This window comes from Cariama cristata, unplaced genomic scaffold (assembly GCF_000690535.1).
Source record: "Cariama cristata isolate BGI_N322 unplaced genomic scaffold, ASM69053v1 scaffold7239, whole genome shotgun sequence".
Classification (NCBI taxonomy): Eukaryota; Metazoa; Chordata; class Aves; order Cariamiformes; family Cariamidae; genus Cariama; species Cariama cristata.
In genome coordinates, this window is record NW_009637326.1 from 27242 (window position 1) to 47703 (window position 20462).

The 20462-nt window shown below is 37.8% G+C and overlaps 1 protein-coding gene across 2 annotated transcripts in view; it reads left to right on the forward strand.

The window, feature by feature from the left end:
- Window positions 1–20462, forward strand: part of SHOC2 (soc-2 suppressor of clear homolog (C. elegans)) — a 38602-nt gene continuing 18140 nt past the window's right edge. The window contains exons 1-2 of one of the 2 annotated variants that reach the window (XM_009708282.1): window positions 1–859; window positions 15116–15253. In XM_009708282.1, coding sequence (XP_009706584.1) covers window positions 157–859; window positions 15116–15253 — 841 coding nt within the window. In that variant the 5' untranslated portion in view covers window positions 1–156. The remainder of the gene's footprint in view (window positions 860–15115; window positions 15254–20462) is intronic. The other variant, XM_009708283.1, reaches the window with a different exon arrangement.

Below are 20462 nucleotides of genomic sequence, written 5' to 3' on the forward strand. Positions count from 1 at the left end.
AGAACCAATATGTAGCAAATGGGTATCACACCTCCAAAGCTCCTCCTTTGGTTCAACGCTTGCATGTTGTGAGGATCCTTGTCGCTTCAGCAGTCAATTGTTCTTGTGAACTTCAGAAACAGATTTCATGTGGTGCTTGCTAAACGTCGAGTCACCATGAGTAGTAATCTAGGAAAAGAAAAGGACTGTAAAGAGAAGGATCCAAAAGTCCCATCGTCAAAAGAAAGGGAGAAGGAGGCCAAAGCCTCTGGAGGATTTGGGAAAGAGAGCAAAGAAAAGGAGCCTAAGACCAAAGGGAAAGATGCCAAAGATGGAAAGAAGGACTCCAGTAGCACGCAGCCTGGGGTAGCTTTTTCAGTGGACAATACGATAAAAAGACCTAATCCAGCCACAGGTACCCGCAAAAAATCCAGCAATGCTGAAGTAATCAAAGAGCTAAATAAATGCCGGGAAGAAAATTCAATGCGCTTGGACTTGTCCAAGAGGTCTATACACATGCTTCCATCAGCTATCAAAGAGCTAACGCAGTTAACAGAACTTTATTTATACAGTAACAAACTGCAGTCCCTACCGGCAGAGGTGGGCTGTCTTGTGAACCTGATGACACTGGCCCTGAGTGAAAACTCACTCACCAGTTTGCCTGACTCTCTTGATAACTTGAAGAAACTGCGCATGCTTGACCTGCGGCATAACAAACTTAGAGAAATCCCTTCGGTGGTGTATAGGCTAAGCTCTCTCGCCACTCTTTACCTACGCTTTAATCGTATAACTACTGTGGAAAAGGATATCAAAAACTTGTCAAAACTCACCATGCTTAGCATACGAGAGAACAAAATCAAGCAACTACCTGCTGAAATTGGTAAGCGATTACACTATTTGAAAGTTTAATTCTATGCTTGTGTTCATTTTGCGATTCAGTTAAGTATATGTAAATTGCCACTTCTCCAGCTGCCCTTCTTCATTTATAACTTCATAAAATTATGCTCTTGATCACACTGTTGCAGTGTTAGCTTATATTGAGAGGAGTCAATACCTTGGGTATAATTTTTTTAAATAACAAAAGCCCTTTTTCTTCATCTATCATCTTTAAGATCAGATGTATCTTGTTTTCATCTTTGCCTTCTGCTTTCACATATTGTGTCTTCATAGCCCAGATGGTTAAAAAAAAAAAAAAAAGATACAGGGACATATTTCATTTTAAGATTTCTTTATAAATAATTTATGAACTGTTGCAAGTTATAAACAAATTATGGGCGTGTTACAGAGGGGTGTGACCATGGTAATACAAGGTAGAATAGGTAGCTACATGCTATTACCATGAGCAAGCTGTTGGATGCCGTAACAGTTAATAATGTAGTTTAATGATTTGTGAAAGCCTCTACCTTTTATAAGTCATGAATATATTAATACATGGACTCTTAATATTAAGTGACCAAATGTTGTATGCATGACTGATGATTCTTATGACTTTTTAATTAATAATATTTGTTTTTGCAAACATTGTTACAAAAGTTTGAAAGATGGTGAAATAGTATGAAAGTGGCTTATTAATTTAAATAGTTTATTACAAAAAGCGTGCTGGAATAGCTGTATGTCAGGAACTCCTAAGTTGTTCCTAATAGGTTCTCCTTCATGGAAAACATATTTTTATCACACTGTTCTCAAGCAATATTTGAACAATGTACGTGCCTCATAAAAGGGAGAGTCTATCATCAGAGTGTTTTTTTTCTATGTATCACCAGTTGTTAAAATGCAAGCATAGATTAGTCCCTTTAGGGGGAGGGGGAACATAAACTTCATGCAGTTAAGAAACTGCTTTGACTTTCTTCAAGTGTGGAAAAAAACTTGTAAAAGCCCTTGTAACACTGTGAATAATAATTCCTGGACCCTGTTTTTAAAAGCTGAACAGGCCTTTTTCCTGTTAACCAAGCAAGTGCGTAAGTATGTTAAGTGTTACTGAAGTTGGCTCCTGTGCTCACTAATTTTGCAAAGCTTGGGAAATGCTCTTGTTTGGATCCATAATAGATCTTTTTCAAACCAGCAGCGTTTGCCTTTTTCTCCTGCACTTTGATATGAAAGATACAAAAGATAATATGTTCTTGATGGCAGGAGCTCCTGGGCACATCTGAAACTGCTAATCATGTTCCCAGCAATGTCTGGTACAGACAGCTTCTGCACATGCTAACAGGAGTGAAGAGAAGTGGAGAGGCTGTCAACTCTTGGTCTGAGCCTTTGGCTCCCTGTAGCAGCTATTGGAATGGATTCTACTATAGCCACAGAAACACTTCTTTGCTAGGCAAAAATTAAATGGTTAATGTGGTATGTTTTCTGATCAGCATGATTTTGAGTTGGCACAAGCATCTCAGCAATCCTGGGAATTTCCCCTGGGAGAACTAAGGAATTATAATTTTGACCTATTTTGACACTTCAGTTTAAGTCCAACAGCCTCTTCAAATCTTGTGCTAATCAAAGAATCATACTGGAAACCATGGGGAAAAAAACCCCCAACATACTGGAGGTTTCTACATAGGTTGAAGAAATTGCAGCCGATTTAGTGCCTGAGATGTATTACACAATTGTTAGTGCTTTACCTGAGTCTGTGTGTGGCTCAGTTACTAAATGTAATCTAGCAAAGAGTCAGCTTCTGAGGTTCAACTGGCAATAGTACTGCATAAATTTAGATTAATACTAGTGTGTGAAGAAAAAAAACTTGTGAGATGCTGCATTCCGGTGTGTGGTGTTGCCCTTTAGAAACTTTTTGTAGGTGTGTTTGATGCTGCAGACAGTATTGTTGCTGCTGGACCCTTCTTTGTTTCATAACTATTTTGTTTGTTGAATTCTTATGGTTAAATTTACATTAAAGTGTGTAATTTCTGTGTGTATCTGTTCACAACAGACTTGAAAGAGATCATGTGTAATAGTTTCATGGAGAAATTTAGCAGATATATTCCTTCATGATACATATATGTGCCTTGCTTCTTTCTTTTGTATTTTTTTTTTTATTCTTGTCTTGATATACATACAGGCAGTGTTCTCAGTTCTCTATCAAAACCTAGCTTAAGAACATTAACTGCTTTACTTTTGTCTTTGTATCCAGCGGTTAGTCGTGCCTTTATTTGTGTTGTGATAATGCCTGTGTTCCTTGTTACAGGTCAGCACCTCATTGTGGAAGGCAGTTTAGAAGCACCCTTACAAAGAATTTAGAAGGGAAATCGCTATGTTCAACAGCATCCTTTTTTATTCAAAGTAAATTTCACTGACTAGATTGCCTGCAATTGAATCAGTTGAAAATTAAATTAATTAAAGGATTTCTAAGTTTAAGTAACACAAATAACTTTAACTACCATGACATACAGAACAGGCATTTGAAAACCTTTTTCCTCAAACAGTAAAACCAGACAAGATAGTTTCACTTTTGTAATTGATTTCTGCTCACTCACTTTCATGTATCTTTGTTCTAGTACAAAGATGAAATGCTTGAGTTGGAAATACAGCTGAAAAATGAAACTGCCAAGAAATGTATTTCTTACTTTCCAATGGAATTTCCCTGTTTCTTTAAACATTTGTTATTTCTCAATATTTTACATGTGCATTTTAAAAGAAAACCTTGCCTTTTGAGTCCCAATGATTTTAATCCCTTGTATGGTTATAATACAGTTCCTAAATACTATATACAAGCCAACACCCTTATATTATCAGCTTGTAAATAACACAGAAATTTTTGTTGCTGCGGAGCGGGAAGTAAAATGAAGCCATTATCTTTTTATAAAGCAATATCATGCAGAGCATTTCAAATTCTTTTTAAAAATACCCCATTGTTCTAAGTCCTAAGGCTCACATATCTGATGGTAAGCTAGTGTGCTTGTTTGTATTTTTAAAAATTCGAAGCTTATGTAACCCGCTGGCTTGTCCAGCAAGGAAGAGTCTTGCAGCAGTTAGCTACAATGTCTTCATTGCTAATCTGGTACGCAACCATGCAAAGAATCCTGGGTTTTCTTCACTTTGTCTTTTGGAGGTAGATGTGCTACAAAAGGTTGCCCTGGGAAAAAAAAACAAAACCCCCAGACTTTAGCTTGAAAGATAGAATGTTGCTACTGTTCCCTCAAAGAGCCAGTGTTGAGTATGATGGAGTTAAAGTCTTACCCCGGTGCTAGAGACTTGTGGCTTTCACTGCCACTGAACACAAAATATCAGTTCTGTATAATTATAAAAGGCTTTCCAACTTAAGGACCTTGCTGCTCTGAAATAAAGGGTCATCTGATTTGTACGTAATCATCCCGTTTAATTACTTTTCTAGGAATCTTTAGTCTCTGGTCTTGTAAAACTTTATTTTCCTTCTGCTCTTATTGAACGAAATTGAAAGTAGATCCTGGAGTCTTAACTGCTCTGATATTTGAGACTTTTCTTCCAACATCCGATATGTCTACGACTAGTTGATTTTTGTGCCAGTGATGTTTCCCCATTCTTAGATGCAGCAGTTTCCCTCTGTTGCTTACATTTGCTTTCCCACTGTATGTGCCAACAGCAGTCATATCTTCTCCCAGTCATTACTCAGACCACAATTTTTAGTCTTGCATAAAATGTCCATTCCTTCTGTCACTCTGCTATCCATTTTCTGTGTTGTCTTATGTTTTGAATGCTGAGCATGCTTGATTAGTTTGAATATACCGTTCCAGATGAGTTTCCCTCTTTGTGCTAGAGATAACTCTGTCCATGCATCTGGATCATATTGCAACTGTGTTAGACTTATCATGCAAACGCTCTTGTGACCACCTAAAACATCTGCATTCTTTGCCTTCTCTGTTCTCCCTCTCCGTTGGAGGTCAACCCTGAGATCCCAGTAGAAGTGTACTCTTTTTTACACTACTAAATTTCATACAGTTTCCATTATTTTTAGTTACCTGTTTCTTCTAATGCCTCTAGCTTGCTAGAAAACCCTTGTTTTCTGACCAAGTCATTGCTGAAGACACTGTACAAGATTGGTCTTGAGGTAGATTCTTAAGAGTCCTGAAGAGGTAGCTTCCATCCAAGCTGATATTTTACTTTCAGTCCTGTTACGTCCATAGCAAGTTGTAGTCAATTCCTCAGGTATCTTGACATCTTCTACAAGTCACCTGAGTCTCCTAGTTATTTTCTGTATGCTACTACATTGGACATTTTCGTGGAGTCTAGGTTGACTAGACTTTAATAAACTAGATCGTCCATATTTTTGTAGAAAACTGTTAACTCTTTATGCCAAACTAATTTTATATTTTAGTGATATTTTTTCAAATCACTTTTTATTTTTCTCTGTTTTCATGCCTTTTACTTTCATGCCTTTTGTTAATGTTTCCTGCAAATTCTGTTGATCTGCGTAGTGTTTAGATGACTATGAGATTGTCGGAATCTCCCCTTGTTATTTCTCCTATCTTAAATTTTGAATTGATAGTCTCCAATCCTATGGTAGTGTCCCTTGTTTGATAAATGACATATAGAAACTATACTACTGATCAAGTGATTTCAAAATAAGTTTCCAGAAATGTTTATGGAGAACATCTACTGCTTGTTGTGCAAGCATACAGTATTAATACTTGTTGGAAATAGATTCCTTTTAGGGAAACTTGAAACTAACTCTAAAACATTTCTTAAAAGCCTGAGTGAAGGTAAAACATTTGACAAGATGTTGTTTGCAAAACACGTAGTTGATCAGTTTTTAAGTGATTTTGGAAACTGCTTTAAAACAGCTGACCTGTTAGGGTATGTATTGTCTTGAGGAAAACCTAGAAGAGCTGAACCTACGAGCACTGAGCTGCTGGGAAAAGTTTGGTTCTATTTTGGGCTTTAAACTATCTTTAGTAGTTAAACAACACAAACTTAAATGAGCTGACTACACTGGGGGAAAAGTTGCTTTGCATTTAAAACAAACATTTCAGTGAGAAAGAGGAAGTGTTATTATCTATAGTTAGTAAACAGATGTGTGTGTTTCTGGTCTTTTTTTTCCCCCCAGAATGCAGTACCTCTCGTTCCCTTGCATCCAGTTGCTTTATTATAGGTCGGATGATGACAATAAGGTTTCCTGTCTTTTCAATATTCAGAAGGCTTCTTAATTTTAAATAGTAGTTTACTTAACTGAACTCAGTGAACCAAAAAATTAAAAAAAATATTATCTGTACTTTGGAAGAAGATGGTCTTTTAGTAACTTGGCAAATTCAGGCTCTAGGTACCAAGCAAATCATTGCTATTAGTTATTTATTGGGCTTCTCTTAGCATAATAAGCTGAGGTCTTGATATGCATTGTTGTATTTTCAAATATAGATTTGTTTGAATAAGATCTAAAAATACTTAAAAATCCATTTAACTGAAAACATATTCTGAGGTTTGAGTTTTGGTTTTTTTTTTTTTAAATCCTTTGGGTTTTTTTTCTTTTGCATGTTTAGCCAAAAGCTCTGTTCAAGAATAGCTGTATTAGGGGCAGTTTTCATGAAAAGGCTGTGCTGAGGTGTAACAGCTTCATGATGCTGAAAGGGGCAGTATGTCCTCCTCTCCTTACAGCTTCCCAGCTGCTCACTCCTGCCTCTTATCTGAGCTGTTCCTTGGTGAGCGGATTTATCTCACTAAACTAACAGAAAAATATTAAGTTTTGCCACTTTTGTTGTCTATTACTTCAGTGAGTTGAAATCAGTGAAGTTTCAGATAAGACTGGAACTGGGGTAGGAGGAGGAGTGGGAGAGCATGAACTGGAACAGGGAGAGCAGGACCACCAGTTTTGCCTGCACTGAGCTGTTAAATCAGCTTGGCTTAACACAGCTCCGTTGTGAAACCTCACAGGTAGGATTGCTCATGTTGTATAAAAGCATGTGAAGTGCACTGCAAGTGGTTTGAAGAAGGATGGATTACTGTCTGCAGAAAGCCTTTGAAAATGCACGAGATTATATTTTCAGAATCTCTTTTTCTTTCTTTCCCCCCTGCTTTCCATGTCTTGTTCGATAAAACCCTGTGTAGTTTATTGAAGTCCTGGTAGCATCAACTCGTCCTCACCTTCCTGAAAGATTTTTTTGTTATGTTTTTATGTATAGTGGTGAGAATTCATTGATGCAAGTTTTTTAATGGCAAAGCTACTCTATGTTGCTCTTTGTGAACCTAATCTTATAAATTGCATCCTAACAGTGGTGATAAATTTTCAGAGTGCATCTTGCTCAGTATCGTGCTTCTGACTGTAACCCTAAGCAAATGTCTGCATAAAAACAGGGTAAGTGTATATAGGAACCTTAACCTGACTCCGTTCCCAGATCCAGCTATTTAAATATCAGGGATTTCCTGAGTCTCGTGCAGCTTGTCTCTTTAGTACTTCTCAGTAGTCTCCTCTTCCAAGGACTTGACTATTTTTTTTTTTTTCCTTTAAACTCCTATAAACGCTTTGCATCCTTAGCAAGCTCCACAAGTTTGCTTTGAACGCTGTTCTTGACTAAAAGGTCACTATTAGGCAGATGTTGAATGTATATACATAGCGAGTACAAATGCAGAAATTACCTGTTCTCTGGGCTGTTGAATCTCTGGTGGCATCCATGGAAAAAAAACCTTAACGGAAAGATTTCCATGTGGAAGCTTTGCCAAAACACAATCTGGAGGGATAGTTGTGGAAATGAGTTCACAAGGTGGACTCCAGCTTCATTGCCATATCTGTTAAATTGTCCATTCCACTGAGATCAAAAAGTTGAAGATGAGAATGGAAGAATGCGAAAGCTTTGGTGAGTCAGACAGTCAGCACGAGAAGGATGAAAACCAGAGGAACTGTCTTGGGATGAGGCCAAGCAAATGTTTCAATTTGCAGTCTGTTACTTAAGCAAGCCTTTTGCATTGCTTGTATCGAGAATTTTATTGTATTCCTTCATGTTGTGTTGAAGGAATTGTTTTGCGCAATCAAGTTGATTGTATTTTCTTTGTAAAGACAAGGTTGCATCTCATACCAGTTTTGAGTATTTTTGTCTTAGCACACAAGCTCAAATAGTAATAATATTGTTAAGACAGTTGAAATTACATTTGCATAGTTTCTGCAAGTTTCTTAGGACTCGAAATATTGTGTTTTCTCACTGTGAATGCAACTCTTATTCTATGGAGAATCTGGTCAGGGCTGTTCTGCAAGGGAAATATTTTTAGATTGTAATTCAGAGAATCTGCCTACACCAGACTTGGAATGTCTCTGAGACTCTCTTCTGTTCTTCCCTTCCCCCATCTACACAATATTTAGATAATTTGTGGTTTCTTCACTACTTTGAAACTCTTTTTCATAACACTTGCACCTGTTTGGTTTTCAGTAGCATAGACAGCAAACCAGATGTACGCAGCTGCATTAGTTCATGTCTACTCACTCCATGCTGAATATAGTGCCTCCTTATTAAATGACTAGTTAGTTGCAAAGCTTTTCAGTGATGCTCTGAATTTCATTTCCCCCTTTTTTAGCAGACCAGACAATATATGGAAATATTTATTTACATTATTTGTATCTAAGAACCCCTTCTTCTGTTTCAGCAATTTGAAAGAAACCAGTTGTGTTCCTGGGCTTAGTTGGCGTGCTAATGTCTGCCAACACAGCGGTTGCGAATATTTTTTTTATACTTTTGTATTCTGTTGTGATAAAAGCATGAAGTTGTGAACAGAAATGGAATAAATATAGGAATTAATACATGTGTGCTGCTCCCTAGAAGTCAGAGAAAATGACTGTGTATTTGATCCAGTTCTGGTTGCTTTCTTGGGCTGCAGGAAGGGTGAAGAACCTGATTTTGGCTGACTTCAACTTTGGTGGTGTCTGAGTTCTGATTCCTGTGAAAGCTCTTGTGGGGACGCAGTTTCATCTTGTCAGCCGGTCAAATTCCTCCTGATTACATTTTTTTCAGACTGGCTTTAGGATAATGATTAAGTAGTCCTGGCTTTTTGATCTACTTGCAGAGTTTATTGGGATGATGCCCCAAGTGTAATTCCAGTAAATACTGACAGCTTGTTAGAAGTCAAGCTTTTTTTTTTTTTTTTTAACTGTTTGAATACTTTCATAAGTGGTGAACAGAGGGAAATAATCGCTTCCCTCAGGCTGCCGTTGCTAATGCAGCCCAGTAGGTGGTTAGCCTTTAGAGAGTGAGCACACTTCTTCCACACTCAAAATGGACAGGATCCAAGATGTGACTCCAGGTTCAACTTCACCAGGACCCCCTGGTCCTGTCCTGCAGAACTGATTCCTCACCGACTGGTGCAAGGCTCTACGGCTTTCCAGGGTTATTCCATGCTAGGTGCAAGACTTTGCCTTTGTCTTGGCACTTCATGAGGTTCCTGTTGGTTTATTTTACTGCCCAGCTCAAATTCTGCCTTGAGCCCTTGCGAAGACCGTTTCTTCTACGTTTCATGTTTCAAATGTTGTTTGAAAACATTTTAAATTTTATTTATATTTGTTACTTTCAATTCTAAACAATAAATAAAAAGTGTTTTGCTGTTGTGTCTTGTTGAATCTTGTTTTAGATGAAATTTTGAGTCTTTCTTTTCAGTTGAGCTTAGCTCATAACTGGATGCCATAACTAGATCCTGTTGCGCATTCTGCAAATTCTAAGTATTTTACTGTGTTTATTTCTTACTTATTAATATTTTAACTTTGGTACATAAGTCATTTGTGACCATACTAAAATTGCATTCTTTCTACTCAGTAACTCTTCTGTGTAAGTTATAGTTGTGCAGTAATAATTCAAAATAGCACTGACTGCTTAACTGTTCTTTTGGGCAATTAGTAATGCACAGCAAAAAGTTCAGGCTGTCTGTTACAGTAATGTACTGAAATCTCATAGAGAGGGAAAAGATTCTGAAACTGTAAAATTGTTTTAAATTTTTTTCTAAAATCAGGACACTTATCCCAAAGAATTTTATAGACAGATGAAAATTTTCCCCCCCGCTAGCAGAGAACCTAGTGAGAGATGAATAACTACCAAAGTTATGAAAACTTCTTGTAACTTGTTCCCAACATTGCTGGTTTTGGATAAGTATTCTTTACGTTTTAGCTTACAACCAGTGTTCTGACACACTAGCCTGAAGTCCCACCAATACTTGCATTCTCCTCTTCCTTGTACTTTCCATAAGAGTCTTGATCCTCTTGCTGTGTCATCCATCTGGCCCAGGATTTATCATGTTGTGAAGGATTTCATAATTTTCAATCTGCTTAAGCATGGGCAGACACAGAGTTAATCCAGTGGAAAACAGGCTATATTACAAATTGTGTTTGCCATCCAAGAGTGCTGCCTACTGAGTGAATTAGTGGTAGGAGACACTGAAGCCTCTTTGCTACTGACCTGTATTCTCTCCCTATACGACTGTTAATTTGTGTGTACTTTTATATTTTTATGTAATGAAGCCATATTTTGTTTTTTAAATAGCCAAGAAGAATTTTCAGAGTTACGTAAGTCAGGGCATGTAGCTTGGTCCTCTTGTCATAACAGGCTTTCAAGGTTGGCCATGTAATGAGACTATAATTCTGCCTCATTATGCAGAAAATACTAGTAATTTCATAACGCTGGGTTTTTTCAGCAGGTGTATTTAGCTTTGTCATACTATAACATTTAGTCTCCATACGTATGAGAACAACAGTGAGGTGATTGCTCGCCCCACGTTTTTTAAGGGTTGTTGAGATGTATACTTAGCTGCATTTTTAACAATGTTATTAACTGGAAGGTGGTTGGGGCCCTTCACAAACTATTTTATCTGAAAAATGCATGTGAATAGTCTAAAACTTTTATCTTGTAGAACCTTATAAAATACAAGTTTTTAAAAACTACATGATAGGGTGTAACTAACCATTTTATGAAGTTTATTTATAGAGAAACTGCTTTATGTATTTCATATGGGCATTGATTTTACTTCAGAATCTTCTGTTGTGAAGCCAGCTAGTACGTGCAGTGTCTGTCTGCTTTCTTGACAGATTTTGAGCTTCAATTGCTTTTTTTTCCCTTGCAATTATAGTGCAATATAGTATTTTTTTTTTAAAAAAAGAGGAGGGGGAAAAAAAAAAGGAAAAACCCAACCACAAACCCCAGCACCTTCTTAGTTTATTTTCTAATTGTCCTGAGAATGCTTGTCCCTTCAATACAGCTGCAAGTAGTAGTCCATAGAGAATCCTTTATTCCCTACTGTGAGCTTAAGATTTGTCTATTTAGGTCATTACTTGTGGCAAAAAGAGTTAGCTCATTTTCCCTGTGACTAGTAGTTCCCTAAAGTAGTGCTTGACTTGGTCCAGTGATTTCGGGTGTTTGAACAGTCTTTCGGTGAAGTCATGCTGGAGTTGTCCATGTGGTGAACAGGCGTGGGTTTTTCTTTAGCAAACTGCTTTCTGGGTAAGCCTAATTTTGAGCTGCACCACATTTCTAGCTGGCTTATTTCTGTTAAATTGACTAAGATACAAATGTGTTTCAGCAAAGTTTATGAAGTACACCAGAAAAGAGCAAATATTGATTCATTTAATATGAGTAAGATCATGAGCTCTTCACTCATTAGCCATTTTTCTTCTTGTACCTGAGCAAATCTTTCTTTTAGGAAAACTTTCTTTTTGATTTTGACATGTGCTTCTTTTACCGTGGCCAAGCAAAAATACCAGGTTTTAGTTGTATCTTGGTGAAACTTATTTTCACCTTTTTTGAGAAGTGTTTCCTTCAGTAAGTTGCCACTGTTCAGACCAGAAGGACACTTTCAATCACTGAAACAAGCTGGCTTTACATCGGCTCCTAGGAAGAGCATTGTGCAGATGGCCTTAAGTTTGACCTCTTTGTTCTTGCAGATCATTATTTGTTGTATCAATTGTTTATGCCATGTGTTTATCCTGGCATAATTTTTGAAAGAGCTGCTGTTGTGCAGCAGTGAAGTGCACAGTGTGTCCATTCATGGGGTAAATCACTGCCGTCAGTCAGTTGGTGAAAGAGCTGCCCCTGTTCTTCAGCTGCTGGCCTGGCGGCAGCGCGCTCCCCATGCCCAGAGTGGTTCTGGTCCCACGTACTGGGATGTTTTCGGTAGTGTTGGTCACGTTAACTGCAGTGTTAGTGGTACTCAGACCTCCATGCATGCAGAACAGAAGAGCCTCTCACCCAGGAAAACAGTTAGAAATAGAGTTTAAGTAGAAGACAGGGCAGATGGTGCTGATGGGCCACAGGGTGTGACCAGCATTGGTTTGTAAAGGACTGGACCATTTTATGTCCCTCTCTCTCTCTTTTCCCACACTTGTCCTTCCTAAACCACATGGATTCCTCCCTTTCCCTAAAGATCTCATAGCAACTCTTACCATCCCAAGTTGCTCCTCCTCGTGCCTCATAGTAGGTGTTCAAGCCCCATATGCAGTAACAGCCCTCAGTCTGTGAGGTGCTCTGGAGAGCCTTTCCATTTACCCACTTTGATGGATCTCACACTGGCCGTGGGGCTGATGGCTCTCCTGGGACAGCCAGTATTTGGGTTCTCCCACCCCGTGCTGGTCCTCTGCGTGCCTTTGCGTATGAAGATGAGCCTCTACCACACCACCTAAATGTTTTTCACCTTGTTAAGCATATTGGATGTAAGAATTTTTTCTGTATGTCATGGAGAACAACAGGAGAAATGTACCTTGAGTGCTTTTTGTTGACTTGCACGCTCTCTGTGTTGTGCCTCAGCAATCCAAGTTAAATTATTGAAAGAATTTCAATGCCAACAGCCCTTCACCTCCCCTCTCCTTCTGCCCTTAGGTGGGAAAAAAAGAACATCTTGATGAGATGCTGTCAAACCATAAGTATTATCACGTTCAAGAGCAAGATTCCTTACTGAGCAATGTGAATTAAAAGCTGAATGTTATAGTATCTCTTGAAATTGCTTTCCTTAAGTCACTGTACTTCATGATAGGGCTTTAACTTTCGCTCTAAAGTCTGAAATTTGTTGGGCAGTCCTCAATCTATTTTAACATTCAAAATTTTTATTAAATGTTTACTGGTGTTGCTTTTAAAAATAATGCCTGCATCTTTAATATAACCGTATTAAATATGGCTATCCAAATTAAACCAAAGTGTTAGCTTGCCCTGTCTAAATACACAGGCATCTCTTTTTTTTTTTTTTTTTTTCCCCCTCCCCAGAATTACCTAGTAAGATGTTTGTTTCAAACACGTAGCTTGCTGTTGTCAAAGTTTTCAGCAGGTGCAAAAAAAATGAAGTGCAGCAGATGTTGCTGCAAAAACCCAAGTCTGTTTTTGACTTCAGCAGATGTAGAGTGGAAAGAGTCAAGTAAATAAGAAATCAGCGTGATGAAATGAAATTTATGCTGTATTTCATATTTGACATCAGTGGTTTAGGTCTGAAGTGAAAACAAATGAAAATGGCAATCGTGAAGTGAAAACTACTGCCCCAAAGTGCGTGAAGCTTCTTCAGTTATCTTAGTAAAGACTTGTGGCATTCTTTTTTTTGTTTGTTTAAAGGGAGGGAATTTGAAGTCTTCCTCAAGCTTTTCTTCCTCCTTGTATTGCCTTCTACACTTTGCCCACTTGTTTTCATGAATAATGAAAAGACTCTCATACTGCAGAACATTAACTCTTGCTTAGTTTTTTGCTAAATTTGCTTTCTTCTGTATATTAATGGCATTGAAACGTGTGGTTTATGCAGTGCTGGATACAGCATGTTTGACTGTTGACTCTGGTTGCCTGGAATACCCTTCAATACTGACTTAAGAGAGGGGACACGCACACAGTGATGGAGGACCTGCTTAAGCACCACCTTCACATTTCCATCTGCCTAGTTTCTAGAAAAACATCCCAATTTGGGTTAATAAATGCAAGAAATAAGATCAGTTATATGTTAACAATCTTTAAAAAAATGGAATAATGAAGCTGTTGGGGTTGGCTTTTTTTTTTTTGCTGGCCTTTCACACTGTTTCCTGATACATAGTAAGTACTCTGGCTATATGACACCTGCAACTCAATACAGAGTCTGAATTCATAAATGTTTTACGATTTATTAAGTTACCATTTGTGATTATCTGCTGATCTAATGGGTAGACACTCTGCACATCAGAACTTGCCCAAGCTAGTCCCGCAGGCCTATGAGAAAATCCTTAAAGGATTGTGTCAAAGATATAACACTGAAGCTTAAAAATAGACATTCGCTCCTCAAAAGGAATTTGCTGCTCTTCCAAATTTGCTGCTCACCGAGTCATGCTCTTATACACAAATACAGTGACCTTATCTTTACTGGATAGAGTTGAAGCTGTTCAAATCATTTGCATTAATTTCACCTCCATCAGATGCAAATAATGTGAATGCGTACACCTGCATTCATGCACACACTTTTAAAACCCAACAAGCTATTGCTCGGAACACAGTATATTTGTCATTAAAATAAGTGAAACTACTGTATGTAGAGAGTTGTGCCTTGCTGTACTTTTAACTTAAATGTGTAAATGTCAGGAATGAAGCTGTTCAGTGTAAAGTAGCTCTGAACTCTTAAGTGAATCCAATCTCTTTTAAGGCTTAACAGATAAGCCTTTTATTACAAACTTTTATTTGCTATAGCTCTGCTTGCATCTATAAAATATAATAACCTGTGTAAATAGGTTTACAGTTTACTTATCATATATTGCCTTTTTCGTGATGACTAAAAGTGATTAAAAATAGCACTTAGGATTTTGTGTGGATTATCTAGATTGTCAGCCAAATAATTTTGATGTCTCTTTAATTGTTGATTTTGTGCCTGAAAGTAATTCATGGTATAAAAACAGATCTCAATTTCTCAAAATTCAATACAATTCACTTACTGTGTAATGTTTTAAACTTCTGGTCAGCCTGAAACAAGTGTGAGGTATAGGTTTTGTACTCATATTCCACAGTTTGAACTGTCAGAAGAAAATCAATCAGTAAGTAAGATTTCTTTCGAGAATCTATAAAAGCTTTATCTGAGTTTTTCAAAATTGTTGATTGAATTTTAGATCTGACTGATCAAATTATGATCCTGTAATGCCTTATTTTATATGTATAACTCTATGGTAGCAATATTTTTTTTCAGATTATCCCCAAATCTGTCTGATTCTATTAATCTCTGTGTGTAAGTCATTGTCTAGAGCTGTACACTAAAGAACTTGATGTTTTGGTTTTCTTTGTGCGTTTAGGTGAGTTGTGTAACCTCATAACGCTGGATGTAGCGCACAATCAGCTTGAACATCTTCCAGAAGAGATTGGAAGCTGCACACAGATTACCAACCTTGACTTGCAGCACAATGAGCTCTTGGATCTGCCAGAAACCATAGGTATGTGAAGATGCTGGAGAAGAGAAAATAAATCACTATTTCAAAATGTTCAGTAAAAGGAACAAATTTAAGAACGAGTATTTGGTTGGTGACTGTAGAATGACTGGTGTTTGGCTCAAGGCAGCTTCACACTTGAGATTAAAAGCATGATGTGTGTGTTACCTTAAATGTAGTTTTTAGCTCTCTGAATTGCATTATTAAATCTAACTGTGCTGCAGACTGCAGCATCGTCTAAGAATGAAAATTACAAGGAAAAAAATAAAAAATCCATCACTTCTAACTGGGATTTAAGGTGTTCTGTGGTTATGAGTAAATGTCTCCAGCTTGTCTGTCCATTCTGTAATGAAACTCAGCATATAAAGGAGTAAAAGGCTAAAAGACTCATAGTTGCCATGTAATATTTTGGCAGATAGTTTTAACTTAACATCTTTGGCTAAAGAAAAAAAGAATTAAAAAGAGAAATGTTTTAAATAAATTATGTATATTTTATACTCTTTGGTAGAATGACTGAAAAAAAAACCTTACAAGTCCATGAAGTTATCATGCTCTTATGCAATAAAATACAGAGGGTTTGCAACTTAGATTGGGAATAATGAACTGAAGTAAACACTGTCCTGGTCGGTTTCAGAATCTCATATAGGATGAAACAACAAAATAGGACTTTTCCTATTTAATTAAATCAGTTTTAAACAGATGGCAGGACAAGATGCATGCTGTGATTTTAAAAAGACAAAAATCAAGGCCATCATGATTTTAAGCTCTTATTTGTCACCAGAACATACTCAGAAGAGTGAACGTTATCACTTAAGCAGTATTTCATGTTGAACATTTCATTAACGTACTTTAATGCATAGTAGGGTGACTGAGCAGAAGAGTTGAGGAACCACTTAACAACACTCCAGCTTTTCTTCTAGCAGTAAATTGTTGAGTGTGGCATTACTGTGGGTTTTTGTTTAGAAAGTTTGACCTGAACAGAGTTTACATTGATGAAGTATCCACTGGAGATAAACTTCCTTCCTGGATTGATGATATTTTTAAACTTAGGAGATCCCATTCCATCTGGAATTTGCATCTAACTTACACAGTTCATAAGCACAGCCTTTATTTTTGTAGCTGTTTTGTAAATCTTATTGAAAACTATTTTACGTAAAACTTGTGTAGTGTACATAGCATATTTATGAAGCGAGTTCTCTGGATAAACTGCTAATTATGGGAAAAATTATCTCAGCAAGTGTGAGATTTCCATTGTCAGGGCTTATAGACCACTACTGTTGATTCTTGTGCAGAATAGTAGTACAATTTACTGAGTTGTTTAGTGACTGACAGTCACTGAGCTTCTCAGAGGGCCACAAAAATCTTACCTATAGTATGCTGCAAGACTGTGCGTACAGGGAAAGGTCTTTGGGTAGGGGAAGCACAAAGTTACTTAGGCAGTTAAGTCATTTGTGGTAGATAGGAAATTGCTGACTATGCAATCAAGATCATTTGGACTCATCTGTTTCTTCAGAAAGTTATTGTAAGCTTAAGTGGTTTCTATTGAGTCAGATTCATACCTGGTTGGACTGGATTTCTGCCATTTGTTTTGTTTTTCCATTGCATTGTTTTTATAGTGTTTTGAAGTTAACTTATTTTTAAATGTATATAGCTGTCTCTTTACATGCTTATCTGAGCTGAATATCAATGCTATATAGCTCAACAAACCACCAAAGACAGATGAATAATGGTAAGACAGCAGTGCGCCGTTGTGTCTTTAACCTTACATTAGTTCAGTTTTTGCTCTGCTGGAAAATACCTGTTGTTTGTATTGACCAACGTGTAGTAGCTGAGCATTTATGTTTAGAGTAAAAACTTAAAATCAGAAAACAGTATTTATGCCACCAATAGTTCACAAACAGCCAGAACTGAATACTGAAGGGAAAAATTTTAAACTCCAGCTTAAATGATAACGATCAACCTACATTTATGCAAGTTACAGAAAAGGCAGCTGTAGCCAGTTCAGCAACATTGGCTTTATTTCTTAGTCATCGCAGTTTTGGTTCAACATTAAAGCAAGTTGTGGCTTGATTTTTAGATTACAGCCTGCTCTGTGGTTAGGATTGTTCAGTGAGAGACTTTGAGTATTGAGAAAAAAAACAGCGAGTAAATGGCGCATGGCCGCCTGACGCGTGTCGCTCAGCGTGGCTGAGGGACAGCCTGTCTGGCCTCTCCGTCCCTCCCTCCAGCTTCTCTCTCTTCCCCTACTCAGGGTATCTACCTGGTGTTCGGCACAACCAGCTTTTGCAACATTTACACGCTGCTAGGTTTCAGTATGCCTAATATCTAGGCGCTGTTAATGTTTCCCCAGTTTAGTCAAACTGGGGTGGGGGTCGCAGAGAGGGTACAAAAAAAGACCAAGTACATTTGCTGGTTATAAATATTTAACGTACTATGAGCTTCTGAGTCTCCTGTTGTGGAACAGACTTTCCATTACTGCTAGGTCTGTCCCCTCCTCCCCTACTGATAACCCTTTTGATGGAGGCCTCTTTTTTTTTTTTTTCCTCTCCTTGAGAGGGATGTTTTTGTCAAGCTGCTTTGAAAAACAAACAGCCCCCTTCCTTTTCTATTTCTCCCTCCCCTCAAAAAGAAACTCCCCCCCCAACCAAACCAAAACAACAACAAAAAAAACCCAAAACCCAAAAAAACCCCCAAACCAAAACAAAAACCCCACCCCACCAAACAAAAAAACTTGCAAATGCTTCTTAAATTCACTGCTGGACTATCTAACCAAGTTTTGGTTTTACCACAGAAAGATTTCTGAATCTGCTAATTAAAAAAAAAAAAAAAAAAAGGGGGGGGGAGAGGGAAAGGCTTGTGTTCTAACAGTACTGTACTGAAATGTGCTGGAGCTATGAGGAAGGGATGTAGGAGGGTGACATGCAGGGGAGTGGCAGGGAAGGGATTATGCATCAGCAATGATTACAGAGGTAGCAGAGCCAATATACCCATTCTGTAAAAATACAAAGTTCTTGTTTCAACTAGCGCTGTATAAGCATGCTTTCGTGCAGTAACAAATGTCGATTTTAGATATTAGTTGTCAGGAAGTGACCTCATGTCTTGCTTTATAGATATTGGCTTAATACATTCATATCTGTATTTCTGTTGATTGAAAATTGTAAAGTACTTTGTATATTAGATCACTTCCTGTAAGAAAAATGAGCTTTGTGGAACGGCTTAGCACATTCCAAGAGTCTCAAGTCTAGAATCAAAATCATAGTGGGATCTTAGCTACTCGGTGTTTTAATGGCAGATTCCACCCCCCCATGTGTGGGTTTTTTGGGTGTTTCTTTTTGTTTTGTTTTGGGGGGTTGGGGGGCAGGAAATTATGATCTACTTTTATTTACACAATGTCTTTGATTATTTAGCTGGCACACTAATATATCCAAAAGATATATAAAAGAAGCTGAAGAATATACCATTTATATTAAAATTAATAATTGGACTTTTGAGCCACAGAAAGCAAATTTTGGGTGGAGTAAAGTGTTTCTTTGGATTACAAACTAGCTTAGAAAATTTTGTGCTGCAAATAACACATCGTGAGTGTTCCCTCTTTGAACTTTTAATTTTAGCATTATGTACAAATGTGTTCACAATTTCTTATTTAAAAGCACAGAAACACTTACTTGAGAAAGAAATTCAACAGAAACAGAATTACAGCTTTTAAAAAAAATCAGATTCTTCATCTTTTTTGTAATTTTCTAGTTTTGTGCGTTTACGTGTGCAGATTGATTATGGTCAGATGTGCCATATTCATGGACATTTAAGGCAACAGACATTTTAATAAGAAAAAGAATAGTCAGTTGTAAATGTTCCAAAATTATGCTTTAAAAGCACAAAAAATTCCGTCAGTGGACACACTTTCCAGTGTCTGACATGGCACTGTTCCTAAGACATGGTTAGGAAAATGAGGCACATTCAAAGCCCTGCGCTATGCTCCTGCCCTTTGCTGTGACACATTAGCTCAGAAGCTGAAATCACAACTCTTGTGAAAGCAAATATTATGTGGAGTAGCTTTGCCATTTTTGCTGGTTGAAATTGTGCTACAAACTAGGCTTTCTAACCCGTTTAGCCCCAGTGTACCTCCGAGAGCACTGTTGTGCTTTTAAAACATATAATTGATAAAACATGAAGCATCGTGACCAGAACCGGGCATAGGTAATTGGTACTGCTCAGGTTATGCAAATTGTGTTCGAGAGCTTTAAGTCCCTAGAAGTCCTAGTAAAGATATTTCTGTAGAAAAGTAGAACTACTTAAAAATGGTATTTTAACTTAGCAAGCTTAGCAAAAACTGGAGAAGTCTTATTCTGAAACATCTGACAAATGCGCAGGTTCTGGTGAGACCCAGCAGAGCACCTGCAGCTCCCTTGGTGCTCAGGGGTGATGTTCATACGTGACTGATGGGTTTGATGTTACTAATTACTCACCATTCTGATGGAGCAAAGTGCATAGGCTCCTGCTCCAGCTTTGATGGCAGTATTCATAGTCTTAAAATTTCAGCACATGACCTAGTACTTTGGTCTGTGACGATTCAGTACTTCGCAGGATCAAGCCCATTTCCATACGGTCCCATTGGGAGATCTGATCAGCATTCAGTGCTTCGTCTAAGGTTTCGTTCTTGGACTATGCTGTTAATAAAATATTTTTAATTAGATTCTGCTAGTATTGGGTAATGGCAATAAGCACGGCCTTTACTTTATCTGGTGGAAGGGTGTGGCTCCAACTCTTATTCTAATTTTCAGGTTATTATAAGCCTTTGCTAGTTCTCATGGTGGTCTCGTAAAGGGAAAGAAGCTTCTGGTTCTTGTTGGGTTCGATTCTAGACTTAGTAAATGTATAGCAGTGAAATTGGCTAGAAAATAGTGAGTGGCAGGAGAAGGTAAGGGGGAAGTGAGTGCTCACTGCCTTCTCCGATGGCAGAACCGGACGGATGAAGCAAAGCTGTGAGGTGTTGACCTCAAACCAGTAAAAAGCAGACTGTACTGCGTGCGATGTGTAGGACACACTTGGGTCTCAGTGTTCGCACAGGTTGCTGTAGATGCTAAAAGCTCAGAGGGCAACGTGACAATTATGCAGAAGAAAAATGTATTAGTTGCTTCTAAATTCAGGAAGTTGCTGAGGAGCCACACGCTGTTGAATCTTCCCCTGGCTCTCGGGGAAGTTTCAGGGTGTGCTT